General features: G+C 58.8%; 1 protein-coding gene across 2 annotated transcripts in view; it reads right to left on the bottom strand.

Moving 5' to 3' along the window:
- Positions 1-18,985, bottom strand: part of TTK (TTK protein kinase) — a 305,010-nt gene that overhangs the window by 260,542 nt on the left and 25,483 nt on the right. For both annotated transcript variants that reach the window (XM_075340172.1, XM_075340171.1), the window contains exons 3-4: positions 17,025-17,247; positions 13,012-13,118 (exon numbers count right to left, since the gene is read on the bottom strand). In XM_075340172.1, coding sequence (XP_075196287.1) covers positions 13,012-13,118; positions 17,025-17,247 — 330 coding nt within the window. The remainder of the gene's footprint in view (positions 1-13,011; positions 13,119-17,024; positions 17,248-18,985) is intronic.

Raw genomic sequence — 18,985 nt, forward strand, 5'->3', positions numbered from 1 at the left:
AGGTTGACTGCCCGTCCCATTGGCGGAGAATGTCCCATTGCCGTTGGCGCAGATGAAACTGCGCAAAGAGAACTGCCTCGATGGCTGCCACCATCTTCCTTAGGAAGTGCATGAGGCGCCTTAAGGGGTGCGACTGGCCTTGAAGGAGAGACTGCACCTCTGTCTGCAGTGAACGCTGCTTGTTCAGCGGAAGCTTCACTATTGCTGATAGAGTATGAAACTCCATGCCGAGATACGTTAGTGATTGAGTCGGAGACAGATTTGACCTTGCCAAATTGATGATCCACCCGAAAGTCTGGAGAGTCTCCAGCGTAACATTCAGGCTGCGTTGGCATGCCTCGAGGGAGGGTGCTTTGACGAGTAGATCGTCCAAGTATGGGATCACAGGGTGTCCCTGAAAGTGCAAGACTGCTACCACTGCTGCCATGACCTTGGTGAACACCCGTGGGGCTGTCGCCAGACTGAATGGCAGAGCTACGAACTGAAGATGTTCGTCTCCTATCACAAAACGTAGAAAACGTTGGTGCTCCGTAGCAATTGGCACGTGGAGATAGGCATCTTTGATGTCTGTTGAGGCAAGGAAGTCTCCTCGAGACATTGAGGTAATGACGGATCGGAGGGATCCCATCCGGAACCGCCTGGAGTTCGCATGCTCGTTGAGCAGTGTCAGGACCAGAACGGGACGGAAGGAACCGTCCTTTTTTGGAGCCACAAAGAGATTGGAGTACAAACCCTCGCCCTCGTTCCTGAGGGGGGACAGGGATCACCACTCCTTCTGCTCTTAGAGCATCCACCGCCTGCAGCAGGGAAATGGAGTCGGAGGACGAGAATAGAACACTGTCCTGTGCACGTGAGCACAATGTTCGCCACCCACCGGTCTGTGACCTGTGGCAGCTAAATGTCGCCAAAGGCGGGGGGTTCTGCCATCAACCGCGGATGCGGAGAGAGAGAGAGAGCTGAGAGTCCTGAGGAGACCGCCTTGGTAGCGGTTCCTCCGACTGCCTTCCTTGGGCGTGATTGAGCCCGGCCGGAATCTGAGCCCGTCTGAGGTTTAGTAGCCCCTTTGCCCGAGGACAATTGGGACCTACCGGAGCTTGGGAAGGACCGAAACCTCGACTGTACTTTTAGGACAGTATTAACAGGGTAAGTCGCAGTGCAGACATTGCGGGTTACGGACGCCTCTGCGGTACAGATGTCCCTGTGCTCAAGGCCAGCTGCGCAAGAACAGCTGAAAAGGTTAGGTTGCCTATACGGCTGTGGATGCCGGAGCAACCGACACGCCGATAGCTTCCTAGACAGATTTCAACCAGAGTCCATCTGTCTGTGACTGGCGTCTTTAAGTGAAGCCCCATCTCCAGTGCAACTATGTCTCTAGACGCAAGCCTGGAGATTGGAGAATCCACCTTTGGACCCTGGGTCCAGCACTGACCGCGTCAGGGGAAAAGGGATAACGTGTATCCTAAAAACGTTTGGAGAAGACGCTTATCTGGTAAGCGTGGTGTTCCTGGACTGCTTCTCCGAAGTCAGCGTGGCCAGAAAAATACTCAATATCTGTGTGAGATACTGAAAAGGGACTTCTCCTGTTCGTCTCCTATCTCCACTGGGGGAGCTGAGGGAGAAAGATCCAACCTTCCATTGATGGACGGTATAGGATCATTCCGTATGGCGTTACCACCCGGTGTATCCGGATCGATAGCTATGTCAGTATCAAAGCCCTGAAGAGCTGCCTTTTGGTCAAGTAGATTGCCCATGGCCTGTCTGGACTGCAAGTCTCTATATTATGACTACTCCGTCCCTGTCCATGGACAGGGTTGACAGGTGGTTTCTTTGGCCACAACTAGTAGAGACCCAGGCAGACGAAGTGCTAGAGACCCCGGCAGACGACGTGCTACGGGGGAGCATGCACACAATGGGACGGTGTCATGAACAGCATCCCATGTTGTAAAAACAGCACTGAAAATCTGTGTTGCTGTTTTGCCGCTGCCGACTAGCTATCTAGAAGTATATAGCCAAGATTGTGACCGTACAGTGCAATGTATAGCATACAGGCATAAAGTACAAATGACCACTGCAGCACAAGCAATACAAGCAGCATAGAAGCCTGTGCCCTGGCACCCCTGCTCTTATGCTGCTGTATACTAGTCATCTAGGGGAATATAGCCAAGAGTGACCCTACAGTGCAATGTATAGCATACCAGCACAAGTACAAATGAACACTGCAGCACATGCAATACAAGCAGCATAGAAGCCTGTGCCCTGGCACCCCAGCTCTTCTGCTGCTGTAGACTAGTCATCTAGGGGAATATGGCCCAGAAGAGTGACCATACAGTGCAATGTATAGCATACAAGCACAAGTACAAATGCACACTGCAGCCCATGCAATACAAGCAGCATAGAAAAAAACCTGTGCCCCAGCACCCTTGGTTTTCTGCTGCTGTAGTCTAGCCATTCCAGGAGAATATAGCTAAGACTAGCGACTGTACAGTGCAATGTATAACACATAAACACAAATGAACACCTCAGTCGTGCAATACAAGCAGCCTAGAAAGCCTGTGCCTTAGCACACCTGCTTTCCTGCTGCTAATGTGTCGCTCCCCAAGCGGGCATATAGCGACCTGTGCAGTTAAAAACAACACATGTACACACTGCAGTTATCTGTGGGTCAGCACTACGTGTGCCGCTTACCGCCCGCCTATAAGCGGGTGTATGATCGCCACCGTCCTGCCTGGTTGCCGAAAATCCGAGCTCGGACTTCAGTAATGGCTGCCGGCTTCTTCCCCAGCTCATGTGAGGAGGGGCGGGCCGTGGGCGTGCCCCCAAGGCAGAGCGGGAATCCGGCGCCCGACAGTGTGCAGTGAGAGGGCTGGAGCATGTAAAAAGGCTCCAGCCCTCGGCGCTGCTGATTGCTCAGCGCCTGTCCCCTTCCCTGAGTGACAGGGAGGGGGGCGGGAACGAAGCGGCACTAGGCCGCAGAAGCCGGGGACTGGATTTATAAGTGCCGCCGCCGTAAAAGCGCGGTCGGCGCCCAGTCCCCGGCGAACTACAAGTCCCAGCCGCGCCGCCGCTCCCGGAGCGTCCGGCGCGGTAGTTCCCAAAACACAAAGTCACTCAGCAAAGCTGCAGTGACTGTAACCCATTACTGTCCCCGGCGCACTAGCACACCCAGCAAGTCTGGAGTGTGCTGTGCCTGTGTGTACGGGGACACAGAGTACCTGTAATGGTGCAGGGCCATGTCCCTGAACGGTACTCCAGCTCCGTATCCAGCAGGTTCAAATGGGTCTGTGGATGGAGCCCGGCGTCAGAGCTTTGAGGCCGGCAGGATCCCACTTCCACAGAGCCCCTCAGGGGGATGTGGAAGGAAAGCAGCATGTGGGCTCCAGCCTCCGTACCAGCAATAGGTACCTCAACCTTACAACACCATCCAGGGGTGAGAAGGGAGCATGCTGGGGACACTATATGTGTCCTCTTTTCTTCCATCCGAAATAGTCAGCAGCTACTGCTGACTAAAATCTGTGGAGCTATGCGTGGATGTCTGACCTCCTTCGCACACAAAGCTAAAACTGGAGAACCCGTGATACCACGGGGGGGGTATAGCCAGAGGGGGAGGGGCCTTGCACTTTTGATGTAGTGCTTTGTGTGGCCTCCAGAGGGCAGTAGCTATACCCCAATCGTCTGGGTCTCCCAATAGAGCGCTGAAGAAACAATATCTCTATATCCTACACAGTACACCGATAGACCGTGAGGCACTAGAGGGACCAGCACAGAAAAATCGCTTACCGCCCGCTTAAAAAGCGGGTGTGTGGTCGCCAGATAGCCCCTAGTCCAGGTCTCCCAGAGCCTTGCGTCCTTCCTCCAGCCAGACTGCATGTAATGGCTGCCGGCGTCCTGAGAGAGAAGGGGGGCGGGCCCTGGGCGTTCCTGGCTAAGAGCGGGAAGCCTGCTTCCCTCTGTGCCTAGTGTGAGGGCTGGAGCATGTAAATCAGGCTCCAGCCCTCGTCGCTGCTAGCGAACAGCGTCTCTCCCCTACCCTGAATGACAGGGTGGGGGCGGGGAACGAATCGGAGCTGCCGGCGTCCTAGGCCCAAAAAGCCGGGGACTCAATTTATAACCGCCGCCGCCGTAAAAGCGCGGACGGCGGATCCCCGGCACACCACAAGTCACAGCAGCGCCGCCCGGTCCCAGAGGGGGTCGGCGCTGCGTTCCCATACACAAACAATCCCCCAGTAATCTGTAGGGACACTAACTCCAACGTTGCGGTCCCCGGCGCACTACAACACCCAGCCAGCCCGGAGTGTGTCTGTGCCTGCCGGGGACACAGAGTACCTGTATGATGCAGGGCCTGTCCCTGATCGTACTCCTGCTCCGTCTCCATCAGGTTCTAATGGGTCTGTGGATGGAGCCCGGCGTCAGAGCTGAGAGGCCGGCAGGATCCCACTTCCACAGAGCCCTACCAGGGGATGTGGAAGGAAAACAGCATGTGGGGCTCCAGCCCTGTACCAGCAATAGGTACCTCAACCTTACAACACCATCCAGGGGTGAGAAGGGAGCATGCTGGGGACACTATATGTGTCCTCTTTTCTTCCATCCGAAATAGTCAGCAGCTACTGCTGACTAAAATCTGTGGAGCTATGCATGGAATGTCTGACCTCCTTCGCACACAAAGCTAAAACTGGAGAACCCGTGATACCACGGGGGGGGGTATAGCCAGAGGGGGAGGGGCCTTGCACTTTTAATGTAGTGCTTTGTGTGGCCTCCAGAGGGCAGTAGCTATACCCCAATCGTCTGGGTCTCCCAATAGAGCGCTGAAGAAAGAGGCTGAGGCTGGGGGGGGAGGCTGGGGAGAGAGAGAGGCTGAGGCTGGGGGGGAGGCTGGGGAGAGAGAGGCTGAGGCTGGGGGGGAGGCTGTGGAGAGAGAGGCTGAGGCTGGGGGTGAGGCTGTGGAGAGAGAGAGGCTGGGGGGGAGGCTGGGGAGAGAGAGAGGCTGGGGAGAGAGAGGCTGAGGCTGGGGGGGGGAGGCTGGGGGGAGGCTGGGGAGAGAGAGAGGCTGGGGAGAGAGAGGCTGAGGCTGGGGGGGAGACTGGGGAGAGAGAGGCTGAGGCTGGGGGGGAGGCTGGGGAGAGAGAGGCTGAGGCTGGGGGGGAGGCTGGGGAGAGAGAGAGGCTGGGGAGAGAGAGAGGCTGGGGAGAGAGAGAGGCTGGGGAGAGAGAGAGGCTGGGGAGAGAGAGAGGCTGGGGAGAGAGAGAGGCTGGGGAGAGAGAGAGGCTGGGGAGAGAGAGAGGCTGGGGGAGAGAGAGAGGCTGGGGGGGAGGCTGGGGGAGAGAGAGAGGCTGGGGAGAGAGAGAGGCTGGGGAGAGAGAGAGGCTGGGGAGAGAGAGAGGCTGGGGAGAGAGAGAGGCTGGGGAGAGAGAGAGGCTGGGGAGAGAGAGAGGCTGGGGAGAGAGAGAGGCTGGGGAGAGAGAGAGGCTGGGGAGAGAGAGAGGCTGGGGAGAGAGAGAGGCTGGGGAGAGAGAGAGGCTGGGGAGAGAGAGAGGCTGGGAGAGAGAGAGGCTGGGGAGAGAGAGAGGCTGGGGAGAGAGAGGCTGAGGCTGGGGGGGAGGCTGGGGGGGAGGCTGGGGAGAGAGAGAGGCTGAGGCTGGGGGGGAGACTGGGGAGAGAGAGGCTGAGGCTGGGGGGGGAGGCTGGGGAGAGAGAGGCTGAGGCTGGGGGGGAGGCTGGGGAGAGAGAGGCTGAGGCTGGGGGGGAGGCTGGGGAGAGAGAGAGAGGCTGGGGGGGAGGCTGGGGAGAGAGAGAGAGGCTGGGGGGGAGGCTGGGGAGAGAGAGAGAGGCTGGGGGGGAGGCTGGGGAGAGAGAGAGAGAGGCTGGGGGGGAGGCTGGGGAGAGAGAGAGAGAGGCTGGGGGGGAGGCTGGGGAGAGAGAGAGAGAGGCTGGGGGGGGAGGCTGGGGAGAGAGAGAGAGAGAGAGGCTGGGGGGGGAGGCTGGGGAGAGAGAGAGAGAGAGAGAGGCTGGGGGGGAGGCTGGGGAGAGAGAGAGAGAGAGGCTGGGGGGGAGGCTGGGGAGAGAGAGAGAGAGAGGCTGGGGGGGGAGGCTGGGGAGAGAGAGAGAGAGAGGCTGGGGGGGAGGCTGGGGAGAGAGAGAGAGAGGCTGGGGGGGAGGCTGGGGAGAGAGAGAGAGAGAGGCTGGGGGGGGAGGCTGGGGAGAGAGAGAGAGAGAGAGGCTGGGGGGGAGGCTGGGGAGAGAGAGAGAGAGAGGCTGGGGGGGAGGCTGGGGAGAGAGAGAGAGAGAGGCTGGGGGGGAGGCTGGGGAGAGAGAGAGAGAGAGGCTGGGGGGGAGGCTGGGGAGAAGAGAGAGAGAGAGGCTGGGGGGGAGGCTGGGGAGAAAGAGAGAGAGAGAGGCTGGGGGGGAGGCTGGGGAGAGAGAGAGAGGCTGGGGGGGAGGCTGGGGAGAGAGAGAGAGAGGCTGGGGGGGAGGCTGGGGAGAGAGAGAGAGAGGCTGGGGGGGAGGCTGGGGAGAGAGAGAGAGAGAGGCTGGGGGGGGAAGGCTGGGGAGAGAGAGAGAGAGAGGCTGGGGGGGGAAGGCTGGGGAGAGAGAGAGAGAGAGGCTGGGGGGGGAGGCTGGGGAGAGAGAGAGAGAGAGAGGCTGGGGGGGAGGCTGGGGAGAGAGAGAGAGAGAGGCTGGGGGGGAGGCTGGGGAGAGAGAGAGAGAGAGGCTGGGGGGGAGGCTGGGAGAGAGAGAGAGAGAGGCTGGGGGGGAGGCTGGGGAGAGAGAGAGAGAGAGGCTGGGGGGGAGGCTGGGGAGAGAGAGAGAGGCTGGGGGGAGGCTGGGGAGAGAGAGAGGCTGGGGGGGAGGCTGGGGAGAGAGAGAGAGGCTGGGGGGGAGGCTGGGGAGAGAGAGAGAGAGGCTGGGGGGGAGGCTGGGGAGAGAGAGAGAGAGGCTGGGGGGGAGGCTGGGGAGAGAGAGAGAGAGGCTGGGGGGGAGGCTGGGGAGAGAGAGAGAGAGGCTGGGGGGGAGGCTGGGGAGAGAGAGAGAGAGGCTGGGGGGGAGGCTGGGGAGAGAGAGAGAGAGGCTGGGGGGGGAGGCTGGGGAGAGAGAGAGAGAGGCTGGGGGGGAGGCTGGGGAGAGAGAGAGAGAGGCTGGGGGGGGAGGCTGGGGAGAGAGAGAGAGAGGCTGGGGGGGAGGCTGGGGAGAGAGAGAGAGAGGCTGGGGGGGAGGCTGGGGAGAGAGAGAGAGAGGCTGGGGGGGGAGGCTGGGGAGAGAGAGAGAGAGGCTGGGGGGGGAGGCTGGGGAGAGAGAGAGAGAGGCTGGGGGGGGAGGGAGGCTGGGGGAGGAGAGAGAGAGAGAGGCTGGGGGGGAGGCTGGGGAGAGAGAGAGAGAGAGGCTGGGGGGGGAGGCTGGGGAGAGAGAGAAAGAGGCTGGGGGGGGAGGCTGGGGAGGAGAGAGAGAGAGAGGCTGGGGGGGAGGCTGGGGAGAGAGAGAGAGAGAGAGAGAGAGAGAGAGGCTGGGGGGGAGGCTGGGGAGAGAGAGAGAGAGGCTGGGGGGGAGGCTGGGGAGAGAGAGAGAGAGAGAGAGAGAGGCTGGGGGGGAGGCTGGGGAGAGAGAGAGAGAGGCTGGGGGGGAGGCTGGGGAGAGAGAGAGAGAGAGGCTGGGGGGGAGGCTGGGGAGAGAGAGAGAGGCTGGGGGGGAGGCTGGGGAGACAGAGAGAGGCTGGGGGGGAGGCTGGGGAGAGAGAGAGAGAGAGGCTGGGGGGGGGAGGCTGGGGAGAGAGAGAGAGAGGCTGGGGGGGGAGGCTGGGGAGAGAGAGAGAGAGAGGCTGGGGGGGAGGCTGGGGAGAGAGAGAGAGGCTGGGGGGGAGGCTGGGGAGAGAGAGAGAGAGGCTGGGGGGGAGGCTGGGGAGAGAGAGAGAGAGAGGCTGGGGGGGAGGCTGGGGAGAGAGAGAGAGAGGCTGGGGGGGAGGCTGGGGAGAGAGAGAGAGAGGCTGGGGGGGAGGCTGGGGGGAGAGAGAGAGAGAGGCTGGGGGGAGGCTGGGGAGAGAGAGAGAGGCTGGGGGGGAGGCTGGGGAGAGAGAGAGAGGCTGGGGGGGAGGCTGGGGAGAGAGAGAGAGGCTGGGGGGGGAGGCTGGGGAGAGAGAGAGAGGCTGGGGGGGGGGAGGCTGGGGAGAGAGAGAGAGGCTGGGGGGGAGGCTGGGGAGAGAGAGAGAGGCTGGGGGGGAGGCTGGGGAGAGAGAGAGAGGCTGGGGGGGAGGCTGGGGAGAGAGAGAGAGGCTGGGGGGGAGGCTGGGGAGAGAGAGAGAGAGAGGCTGGGGGGGAGGCTGGGGAGAGAGAGAGAGGCTGGGGGGGAGGCTGGGGAGAGAGAGAGAGAGAGGCTGGGGGGGAGGCTGGGGAGAGAGAGAGAGGCTGGGGGGGAGGCTGGGGAGAGAGAGAGAGGCTGGGGGGGAGGCTGGGGAGAGAGAGAGAGGCTGGGGGGGAGGCTGGGGAGAGAGAGAGAGGCTGGGGGGGAGGCTGGGGAGAGAGAGAGAGGCTGGGGGGGAGGCTGGGGAGAGAGAGAGAGGCTGGGGGGGAGGCTGGGGAGAGAGAGAGAGAGGCTGGGGGGGAGGCTGGGGAGAGAGAGAGAGAGGCTGGGGGGGAGGCTGGGGAGAGAGAGAGAGAGGCTGGGGGGGAGGCTGGGGAGAGAGAGAGAGAGAGGCTGGGGGGGAGGCTGGAGAGAGAGAGAGAGGCTGGGGGGGAGGCTGGGGAGAGAGAGAGGCTGGGGAGGGGGAGGCTGGGGAGAGAGAGAGGCTGGGGAGGGGGAGGCTGGGGAGAGAGAGGCTGGGGGGGAGGCTGGGGAGAGAGAGAGAGGCTGGGGGGGAGGCTGGGGAGAGAGAGAGGCTGGGGGGGAGGCTGGGGAGAGAGAGGCTGAGGCTGGGGGGGAGGCTGGGGAGAGAGAGAGAGAGGCTGGGGGGGAGGCTGGGGAGAGAGAGAGAGGCTGGGGGGGAGGCTGGGGAGAGAGAGGCTGGGGGGGGAGGCTGGGGAGAGAGAGGCTGGGGGGGAGGCTGGGGAGAGAGAGGCTGGGGGGGAGGCTGGGGAGAGAGAGGCTGGGGGGGGGAGGCTGGGGAGAGAGAGAGAGGCTGGGGGGGGGAGGCTGGGGAGAGAGAGAGAGGCTGGGGGGGAGGCTGGGGAGAGAGAGAGAGGCTGGGGGGAGGCTGGGGAGAGAGAGAGAGGCTGGGGGGGAGGCTGGGGAGAGAGAGGCTGGGGAGGGGGAGGCTGGGGAGAGAGAGGCTGGGGGGGAGGCTGGGGAGAGAGAGAGAGGCTGGGGGGAGGCTGGGGAGAGAGAGAGAGGCTGGGGGGGAGGCTGGGGAGAGAGAGAGAGGCTGGGGGGGAGGCTGGGGAGAGAGAGAGAGAGAGGCTGGGGGGGAGGCTGGGGAGAGAGAGAGAGAGAGAGGCTGGGGGGGAGGCTGGGGAGAGAGAGAGAGAGAGAGGCTGGGGGGGAGGCTGGGGAGAGAGAGAGAGAGGCTGGGGGGGGAGGCTGGGGAGAGAGAGAGAGAGGCTGGGGGGGAGGCTGGGGAGAGAGAGAGAGAGAGAGGCTGGGGGGGAGGCTGGGGAGAGAGAGAGAGAGAGGCTGGGGGGGAGGCTGGGGAGAGAGAGAGAGAGAGAGGCTGGGGGGGAGGCTGGGGAGAGAGAGAGAGAGAGGCTGGGGGGGAGGCTGGGGAGAAAGAGAGAGAGAGAGGCTGGGGGGGAGGCTGGGGAGAGAGAGAGAGGCTGGGGGGGAGGCTGGGGAGAGAGAGAGAGAGGCTGGGGGGGAGGCTGGGGAGAGAGAGAGGCTGGGGGGGAGGCTGGGGAGAGAGAGAGAGAGGCTGGGGGGGGGAGGCTGGGGAGAGAGAGAGAGAGAGGCTGGGGGGGAGGCTGGGGAGAGAGAGAGAGAGAGGCTGGGGGGGAGGCTGGGGAGAGAGAGAGAGAGAGAGGCTGGGGGGGAGGCTGGGGAGAGAGAGAGAGAGAGGCTGGGGGGGAGGCTGGGGAGAGAGAGAGAGAGAGGCTGGGGGGGAGGCTGGGGAGAGAGAGAGAGAGAGGCTGGGGGGGAGGCTGGGGAGAGAGAGAGAGAGAGGCTGATTCTGGGGGAGGCTGATGCTGGGGGAGGCTGGGAGGGGCAGGGGGAGGGAAGCTGATGTGGAGGGAGACTTGGAGGAGGGAGGCTGAGGGAGGAGGGAGGCTGAGGGAGGAGGGAGGCTGATGCTGGGAGGAGGGAGGCTGATGCTGGGAGGAGGGAGGCTGATGCTGGGGGAGGCTAGGAGGAGGGAGGCTGATGCTGGGAGGACGGAGGCTGATGCTGAGTGATGCTGGGAGGAGGGAGGCTGATGCTGAGGGAGACTGGGAGGAGGGAGGCTGATGCTGGGGGAGGCTGATGCTGAGGGAGGCTGGGAGGAGGGAGGCTGATGCTGGGGGAGGCTGATGCTGGGGGAGGCTGGGAGGAGGGAGGCTGGGAGGGGTGAGGCTGATGCTGGGGGAGGCTGATGCTGGGGGAGGCTGATGCTGGGGGAGGCTGATGCTGGGAGGAGGCTGGGAGGAGGGAGGCTGATGCTGGGAGGAGGCTGGGAGGAGGGAGGCTGATGCTGGGGGAGGCTGGGAGGAGAGAGGCTGATGCTGGGGGAGGCTGGGAGGAGAGAGGCTGATGCTGGGGGAGGCTGATGCTGGGGGAGGCTGGGAGGCTGATGCTGGGGGAGGCTGGGAGGCTGATGCTGGGGGAGGCTGGGAGGCTGATGCTGGGGGAGGCTGGGAGGCTGATGCTGGGGGAGGCTGGGAGGCTGATGCTGGGGGAGGCTGGGAGGAGGGTGGCTGATGCTGGGGGAGGCTAGGAGGAGGGTGGCTGATGCTGGGGGAGGCTAGGAGGAGGGTGGCTGATGCTGGGGGAGGCTAGGAGGAGGGTGGCTGATGCTGGGGGAGGCTAGGAGGAGGGTGGCTGATGCTGGGGGAGGCTAGGAGGAGGGTGGCTGATGCTGGGGGAGGCTAGGAGGAGGGTGGCTGATGCTGGGGGAGGCTAGGAGGAGGGTGGCTGATGCTGGGGGAGGCTGGGAGGAGAGAGGCTGATGCTGGAGGAGCCTCATGCTGGGGGAGGCTGGGAGGAGAGAGGCTGATGCTGGAGGAGGCTCATGCTGGGGGAGGATGGGAGGAGAGAGGCTGATGCTGGGGTAAGCTGGGAGCAGGGAGGCTGATGCTGAGGGAGGCTGGGGGGAGAGAGGCTGATGCTGGGGGGAGAGAGGCTGATGCTGGGGGAGAGGCTGCTGCTGGAGGCGGGGGGAGAGAGGCTGCTGCTGGGGGAATGGAAGAGAGGGGCCAATGCTAGAGACAGCGGACAAGGGTTGAGGGATAGAGCAATGACAATATCGATTGGGGGGGGGGGGGGAGTGTAAGAGGGGGGCAGCATTGGGAGCTCATTATGGAGAAGGGGCAGCATGTGTGGGCTCAGTATGGAGTGGAGCAATGTAGGGGAGTCAATATCAAGAGTGGGGTAGTGTGTGTGTGTGCGCGCGCGCGCGCGTGCGTGCGTGCGTGCGTGTGTGTGTGTGTGTGTCTCAGCATAAGTGTTAGTGTGGTGGTCTTAGTATGATGAATGGGGCAGCATGGAGATGGAGATGTCATTATGGAGAAGCGGAAGGCAGCATTAGGAGCTCATGGAGAGGGGCAGCATGCACGGGACACTGTGAGGAGTGGGCAGCATGCACGGGACACTGTGAGGAGGGGGCAGCATGCACGGGACACTGTGAGGAGGGGGCAGCATGCACGGGACACTGTGAGGAGGGGGCAGCATGCACGGGACACTGTGAGGAGGGGGCAGCATGCATGGGACATTGTGAGGAGGGGGCAGCATGCATGGGACATTGTGAGGAGGGGGCAGCATGCATGGGACACTGTCAGGAGGGGGCAGCATGCATGGGAAACTGTCAGGAGGGGGCAGCATGCATGGGACACTGTCAGGAGGGGGCAGCATGCATGGGACACTGTCAGGAGGGGGCAGCATGCATGGGACACTGTCAGGAGGGGGCAGCATGCATGGGACCCTGTCAGGAGGGGGCAGCATGCATGGGACCCTGTGAGGAGGGGGCAGCATGCATGGGACCCTGTGAGGAGGGGGCAGCATGCATGGGACCCTGTGAGGAGGGGGCAGCATGCATGGGACCCTGTGAGGAGGGGGCAGCATGCATGGGACCCTGTGAGGAGGGGGCAGCATGCATGGGACACTGTGAGGAGGGGGCAGCATGCATGGGACACTGTGGAGGGGGCAGCATGCATGGGACACTGTGAGGAGGGGGCAGCATGCATGGGACACTGTGAGGAGGGGGCAGCATGCATGGGACACTGTCAGGAGGGGGCAGCATGCATGGGACATTGTGAGGAGGGGGCAGCATGCATGGGACATTGTGAGGAGGGAGCAGCATGCATGGGACATTGTGAGGAGGGGGCAGCATGCATGGGACACTGTGAGGAGGGGGCAGCATGCATGGGACACTGTGAGGAGGGGGCAGCATGCATAGGACACTGTGAGGAGGGGGCAGCATGCATGGGACATTGTGAGGAGGGGGCAGCATGCATAGGACACTGTGAGGAGGGGGCAGCATGCATGGGACACTGTGAGGAGGGGGCAGCATGATGTGAGGACAATGTGCAGATCATATTTCATAATTGAGGAAGGTGTGGTGGGTATAATTTATAAGGGAGGGCAGTGTGTAGTTTATTAGGGGCAGTGTGACAGTCACAGTATATAAGTGGGGACGGTGGGAATATTTTATACTCATGCTATGTTTTGCTGTGCCTGTGGTGATCCCCATTGGGGGGGGGGGGGGGGGTTAGTGCCCTTCGTTTCTCATTGATACTTTTTCAAGTGTTTTACAAAGTAGATCTGCCTTAAACAGATGTCGTGTGCGAAAACTCAGTTTTACGTTGTCACTAAGGGGCGCGACCACTTAAAGTGCCCAGGGCAGCACGAAGGCAAAATACAGCCCTGCACACACAGCAGTAGAATAGAGTATAAGTGATAACACATTACCTTCAGACCATTCAAACTGGGCAAAAGCTACATGCACAAAAGAAAATTTTTTGCAGTTTAGTCTCGCAAGCTGGAACTGATCCCGTGCTTCATCCCGGTCCAGAATGCTAAAAAGGCATCAAAAACACAAAATGAAATGAGCATCTCTAGTATAGGGAAGTCATCAACATCAAAACAAAACAATAAAAAAGGCTAAGCAAATGACCTAAGAAGATAGGTAGAAGAGTAATATCAGGTTTACCCAGGATAAAACAGGCTAAGGCTATGTGCCCACGGGAGCTCGTACCTGCGGATATATCCGCAGGTATGTCCGCAGGTTTCCCGCAGCTGATCCCCAGAATCCGCAGCTATCCATTGCTGCGGGATTCCAGCGAAATAGCTGCGGTAAAGCTGCGGACATTCGTGTGACTTACCTGCGGAAGTCCCAGCCTCTATCTCCATAGTGGAGGGCCTGGATTTCCGCAGGAATAATTGACATGCAATTACGTGCGGCTGCGGGACATCCGCAGCATGGACAGACACTCCCCAAATCACATAGCATAACATGGGGAGTGTCTGTACTTGCTAAAACCTGCGGATTTATCTAGAAAATCCAGATAAATCTGCAGGTTTTCTGCAGCAAAATCCGCGGCTACAGAGTCCTGTGGGCTCATAGCCTTAGTGTTTCAGCACTGGCAGGACCCTATAAAACCACAGAGCGTCTCCTCACTGTTACCAAATTCACTCTGTCTTAGGATATGTGCCCACGGGGAAAGTGTCCTGCGGTTATATCTGCAGGAGCTCCCAGAAATCTGCAGCACAACTTTGTCTGTTTGCATGCTGCAGATATCCTGCGGTCATTCTGCATTAAGGATACAGTACCATGGCTTCGGCACTGCATCCTCAATGCAGAACAAGTGCTGGAGTGATCAGGGAGTTCATACTTGCCTCTATCACGCAGCACTTCTCTCCGTCTCTGGCAGTGTCTGGATTGTGCAGGAGAAGGTGGGCGGGCCTGCACTAGCTCTGGCTGTCACATGACCGAAGCTCGTGCAGGCCCCGCCCACCTCCTCCTTTCTGCTCCTAGCTCCACTGCCGTCCTGTGCACGGAGGGAAAGTGACCGGGTGTCTGCTATCAAGGCAGGTAAGTATGGGAGCAAGGCAGATTTCCGCAGGTAATTCCACAGAAAGAATTGACATGCAGTTACGTGCGGCTGCGGGACATCCGCAACATATTCCGCAGCTGCACGTATCCGCAGCATGGACACAGCACTCCCCATGTCCCATAGGATAACATGGGGAGTATCTGTGCATGCTGAAACTTGCGGATTTACCTGGAAAATCTAGAAAATCCGCGGATTTTCCGCAGATAAATCCACAGGTTTCATCTCACGTGGGCACATAGCCTTAGGGGACATCACTGCCAACGTGAGAAGGACTAGCTGTGCAGAGCCGGACGTCAATCACAGAGATAACAACGAGGAGTCTACTCAGCACCACCCATACTATTAGGCTGGAGTCACACTGGCGTATGACTCGCATGAGTGCAATGTGAGAAAATCTGGCATTGCACTCAGCCCCATGTAAGACAATGCTGCAGCTCAGATCTGAAAGTTTTTTCTCAGCCCTAATCGAAGTGAGAAAAAAATTGCAACATGCTGCGATTTTCTGCGAGAGCCATATGTCTCGCACCCATACAAGTGAATGGGTGCGAGAGAAACATCGGACTGCACTCGAATGTTATCCCAGTGCAGTGCAATATATGCACAGGCTGACAATGGAAGAGATGGGGGGGGGGGGGGAATTAACCCCTCCCTCTCCTCTGCAGCGCCCACAGCTTCGCAGCTGTGACCCAATGCAAGATCGGATCAGTCGCACGACACTCGGCTCATGCTCACAGCAGAGCCTGAGACGGTTCGGACAGATGGCCCGACGGGACCACTAAATGTAAGGCAAAACGCAGTGTGAAAGTAGCCTTACAAAAAGGAAATTTTGCATACTGCAACATTGTATATACAGCAGTATATAAGAGTGTTATGGTTAATATTTTATATTAAGTTTTGATTATCATTTAAGCAATTTATATATGTTTAATAATTTTGTATTTTTGTATTAGCTTTATAAGTGTTATTCATAAAAGCAATAGCACTGGGTGTAGTCTCTTTAAATAGGCCTTTGTCTAAAGTTTCTTTGTTACTGAAGGTCCAGAAAACTGGACAGATCTGGTTTTAAGGAATTTAGCAGGATCCATAATTTACGATTTTGTTATTTCCAACTTTCATTCCATTTTTGGTCATGTACTAAGCCAGGGGTGGGGGAACCTCCGGCCCGCGGGCCGTATACGGCCCGTCACGACTTTTTATGCGGCCCCAGGGCATATTCCCGGGGACCGCTGTGCTCTGGCGGGCAGCAGCGCTTTTCCCGGCTGCCGGCCCTTTAAATCCCACTGCCTGATGCACTGTGTGTAGATGCTAGAATGTACGGGCTCTATCCAGATCCTGACTTCCAGGACCTCACTGCAGCCCATACATTCTAGGCTTACCCCCAGCCTGTGCTGGTGTGCTCTGGTGGGCGGGGCAAGCAGCACTCGGCGATAAAGTCACAGAAGAGCTCCAGCAGGTTTACCAGCCTCCCGGACCTGTGCTGTGCTGTGTTGTGTGTGACTCCTCCACCCCACCCCAGTACTGTGAGTACTCAACCCATCGCTGCTCCCTCCCGCTCAGTGCTGTGTACCCCCTTGTGCTGTGTGTACTCCCCAGTGCTGTGTATACCCCCTAGTGCTGTGTGTACCCCCTAGTGCTGTGTGTTCTTCCCAGTGCTGTGTACCTCCTAGTACAGTGTGTACCCCCAGGTTCTGTGTGCCTCCTAGTACAGTGTGTACCCCCTAATACAGTGTGTACCCCCCAGTGCTGTGTACCCCCTCAGCGCGGTGTAACCCCTCACTGCTGTCTGTACCCCCTGGGTGATGTCTATGCCCCACCCCAGTACTGTCCGCACCACCTAATGCTGTCCATGCTGCCACCAGTACTGTCCATGCCACGGTGAGTGCTGTCTGTGCCCCCCTTATGCTGCTCATGCTCCCCAGTGCTGTGTGCCACCCCTCAGTACTGTGTACCCCCCAGTGATCTTAACTCGCTACTGCTGTCTGTACCCTCCCACTGCTTTCTATGCCCCCCAGTCCATGCCCTCCTGTTGATGTCTATGTTCCCCCAGACCTGTCTGTGTCTCCCTAGTGATGCCACCCAGTGCTGTCCGTGCTGCCACCCAGTGCTGTCCGTGCTGCCACCCAGTGCTGTCCGTGCTGCCACCCAGTGCTGTCCGTGCTGCCACCCAGTGCTGTCCGTGCTGCCACCCAGTGCTGTCCCTGTCCCCAGTCATGTCTGTGCCACCGCCAGGGCTGTCCATGCCCCCAGTCATGTCTGTGCCACCACCAGGGCTGTCCATGCCCCCTACTGATGTATACGCCCCAGCCCCTCCTGTGATGTGTACTCCCAGTGTCTCCTGTAATTTATGCGCCCCAGCCCCTCCTGTGATGTTTATGCCTCCAGCATCTCCAGACAGAGACAAACCTGGAAAAGCAGCTGTGAGAAACAAGATGATCAATATCACCAAACATCACAGTCGCACCAAAGAGAAGCAGCTCCTGCCTCCACAGTAGGGGTGAGTTAATTAATCGTTTGACCAAATATAGCAGGGTTATTTTTCAGGTTGATAATGTTGTGCGGCCCCCAAAGGTTAGTAGGAAATTGCAAATGGCCCCCGGCAGTAAAAAGGTTCCCCACCCCTGTACTAAGCCATCCCCTTATCTTTTGTGGTTTTAATAAACTACTGTTTGGGCATCTGAGATTCAGACAAAGCCTGGTACACGGACATTGACTGTGTGTTCTTGTGCTTGTCTCCGATGCATCGCTATTAATTGGACCAACATTGGCAGATCTGGAGATCACTTTGCATCTCACCCTAAATTAGCTCTCCCAGGAAAGGGGTTTCCACGACAAGAGTTACCTGGGGAAGATTGAAGTTCTCATACTTACACTTTTAACTCTGCAAATCGAACAGAGATCTTGGCATAGCTCTCATTATGGCTGTACTTTTCTGGAGAGAGCACTTCCACAGCTTTAGTGTAATTATCGATCAGCTTATTCAGCAGCGCCCTGTCGCTCTGTGGCAAGCCTGTACTCTCCAGCTTTATTAGGAACGTCAGCCACTCTTCTGGAGTCTTTGGGGTTAACAGATGATTAAAGACACCGGAGTGCTCTGTGAGAAGGAGCAGTGATGGTTACTTCATCAGGAACATCAGTATAGAGCAACTATGCACATATTATTGCAAAGAAGGGAATTTTGTTTACTTACCGTAAATTCCTTTTCTTCTAGCTCCAATTGGGAGACCCAGACAATTGGGTGTATAGGCTATGCCTCCGGAGGCCACACAAAGTATTACACTAAAAGTGTAAAGCCCCTCCCCTTCTGCCTATACACCCCCCGTGCTCGCACGGGCTCCTCAGTTTTGGTGCAAAAGCAAGAAGGAGGAAAAAATTATAAACTGGTTTAAAGTAAATTCAATCCGAAGGAATATCGGAGAACTGAAACCATTCAACATGAACAACATGTGTACACACAAAAAAACAGGGGCGGGTGCTGGGTCTCCCAATTGGAGCTAGAAGAAAAGGAATTTACGGTAAGTAAACAAAATTCCCTTCTTCTTTGTCGCTCCATTGGGAGACCCAGACAATTGGGACGTCCAAAAGCAGTCCCTGGGCGGGTAAATAATACCTCATAATAGAGCCGTAACGGCTCCGTCCTACAGGTGGGCAACCGCCGCCTGAAGGACTCGCCTACCTAGGCTGGCATCTGCCGAAGCATAGGTATGCACCTGATAGTGTTTCGTGAAAGTGTGCAGGCTCGACCAGGTAGCTGCCTGACACACCTGCTGAGCCGTAGCCTGGTGCCGCAAGGCCCAGGACGCTCCCACGGCCCTGGTAGAATTGGCCTTCAGCCCTGAGGTAACCGGAAGCCCCGAGGAACGATAAGCTTCGAGAATTGGTTCCTTGATCCACTGAGCCAGGGTTGATTTGGAAGCTTGTGTCCCTTTACGCTGGCCAGCGACAAGGACAAAGAGTGCATCCGAACAGCGCAGGGGCGCCGTACGAGAAATGTAGAATCTGAGTGCTCTCACCAGATCTAACAAGTGCAAATCCTTTTCACATTGGTGAATTGGATGAGTGGTAGCGGCACCTCCGGCGGTCTTTTTAGGGCGTGACTTAGACCGCCATGAATCTGAGTTCCTCTGATCCTTCTGAGGCCTTTTGGACGAGGAGAATAGGGACCTGCCCGCACCCCGAAAGGACCGAACCCTCGACTGTCCCCTCCTCTGTTGGGGTATGTTTGGTTTGGCCTGGGGTAAGGATGTTTCCTTTCCCTTGGATTGTTTGATGATTTCATCCAATCTCTCACCAAACAAACGGTCGCCAGAAAATGGCAAACTGGTTAAGCAATTTTTGGAAGCCGAATCTGCCTTCCATTCCCGTAGCCACAAGGCCCTGCGTATTGCCACCGAATTGGCGGATGCTACCGCCGTACGGCTCGCAGAGTCCAGGACAGCATTAATAGCGTAGGACGCAAATGCCGACGTTTGAGAGGTTATGGACGCCACTTGCGGCGCAGACGTACGTGTGAGTGCGTCAATTTGCGCTTGACCCGCTGAGATAGCTTGGAGTGCCCATACGGCTGCGAATGCTGGAGCAAAAGACGCGCCGATAGCTTCATAGATGGATTTCAACCAGAGCTCCATCTGTCTGTCAGTGGCATCCTTGAGTGAAGCCCCATCTTCAACTGCAACTATGGATCTAGCCGCCAGTCTGGAGATTGGAGGATCCACCTTGGGACACTGAGTCCAGCCCTTGACCACGTCAGGGGGGGAAGGGATAACGTGTATCCTTAAGGCGCTTGGAAAAACGCTTATCTGGACAAGCTCGGTGTTTCTGGACTGCCTCTC

Source organism: Anomaloglossus baeobatrachus, chromosome 3, assembly GCF_048569485.1.
Source record: "Anomaloglossus baeobatrachus isolate aAnoBae1 chromosome 3, aAnoBae1.hap1, whole genome shotgun sequence".
Lineage (NCBI taxonomy): Eukaryota > Metazoa > Chordata > Amphibia > Anura > Aromobatidae > Anomaloglossus > Anomaloglossus baeobatrachus.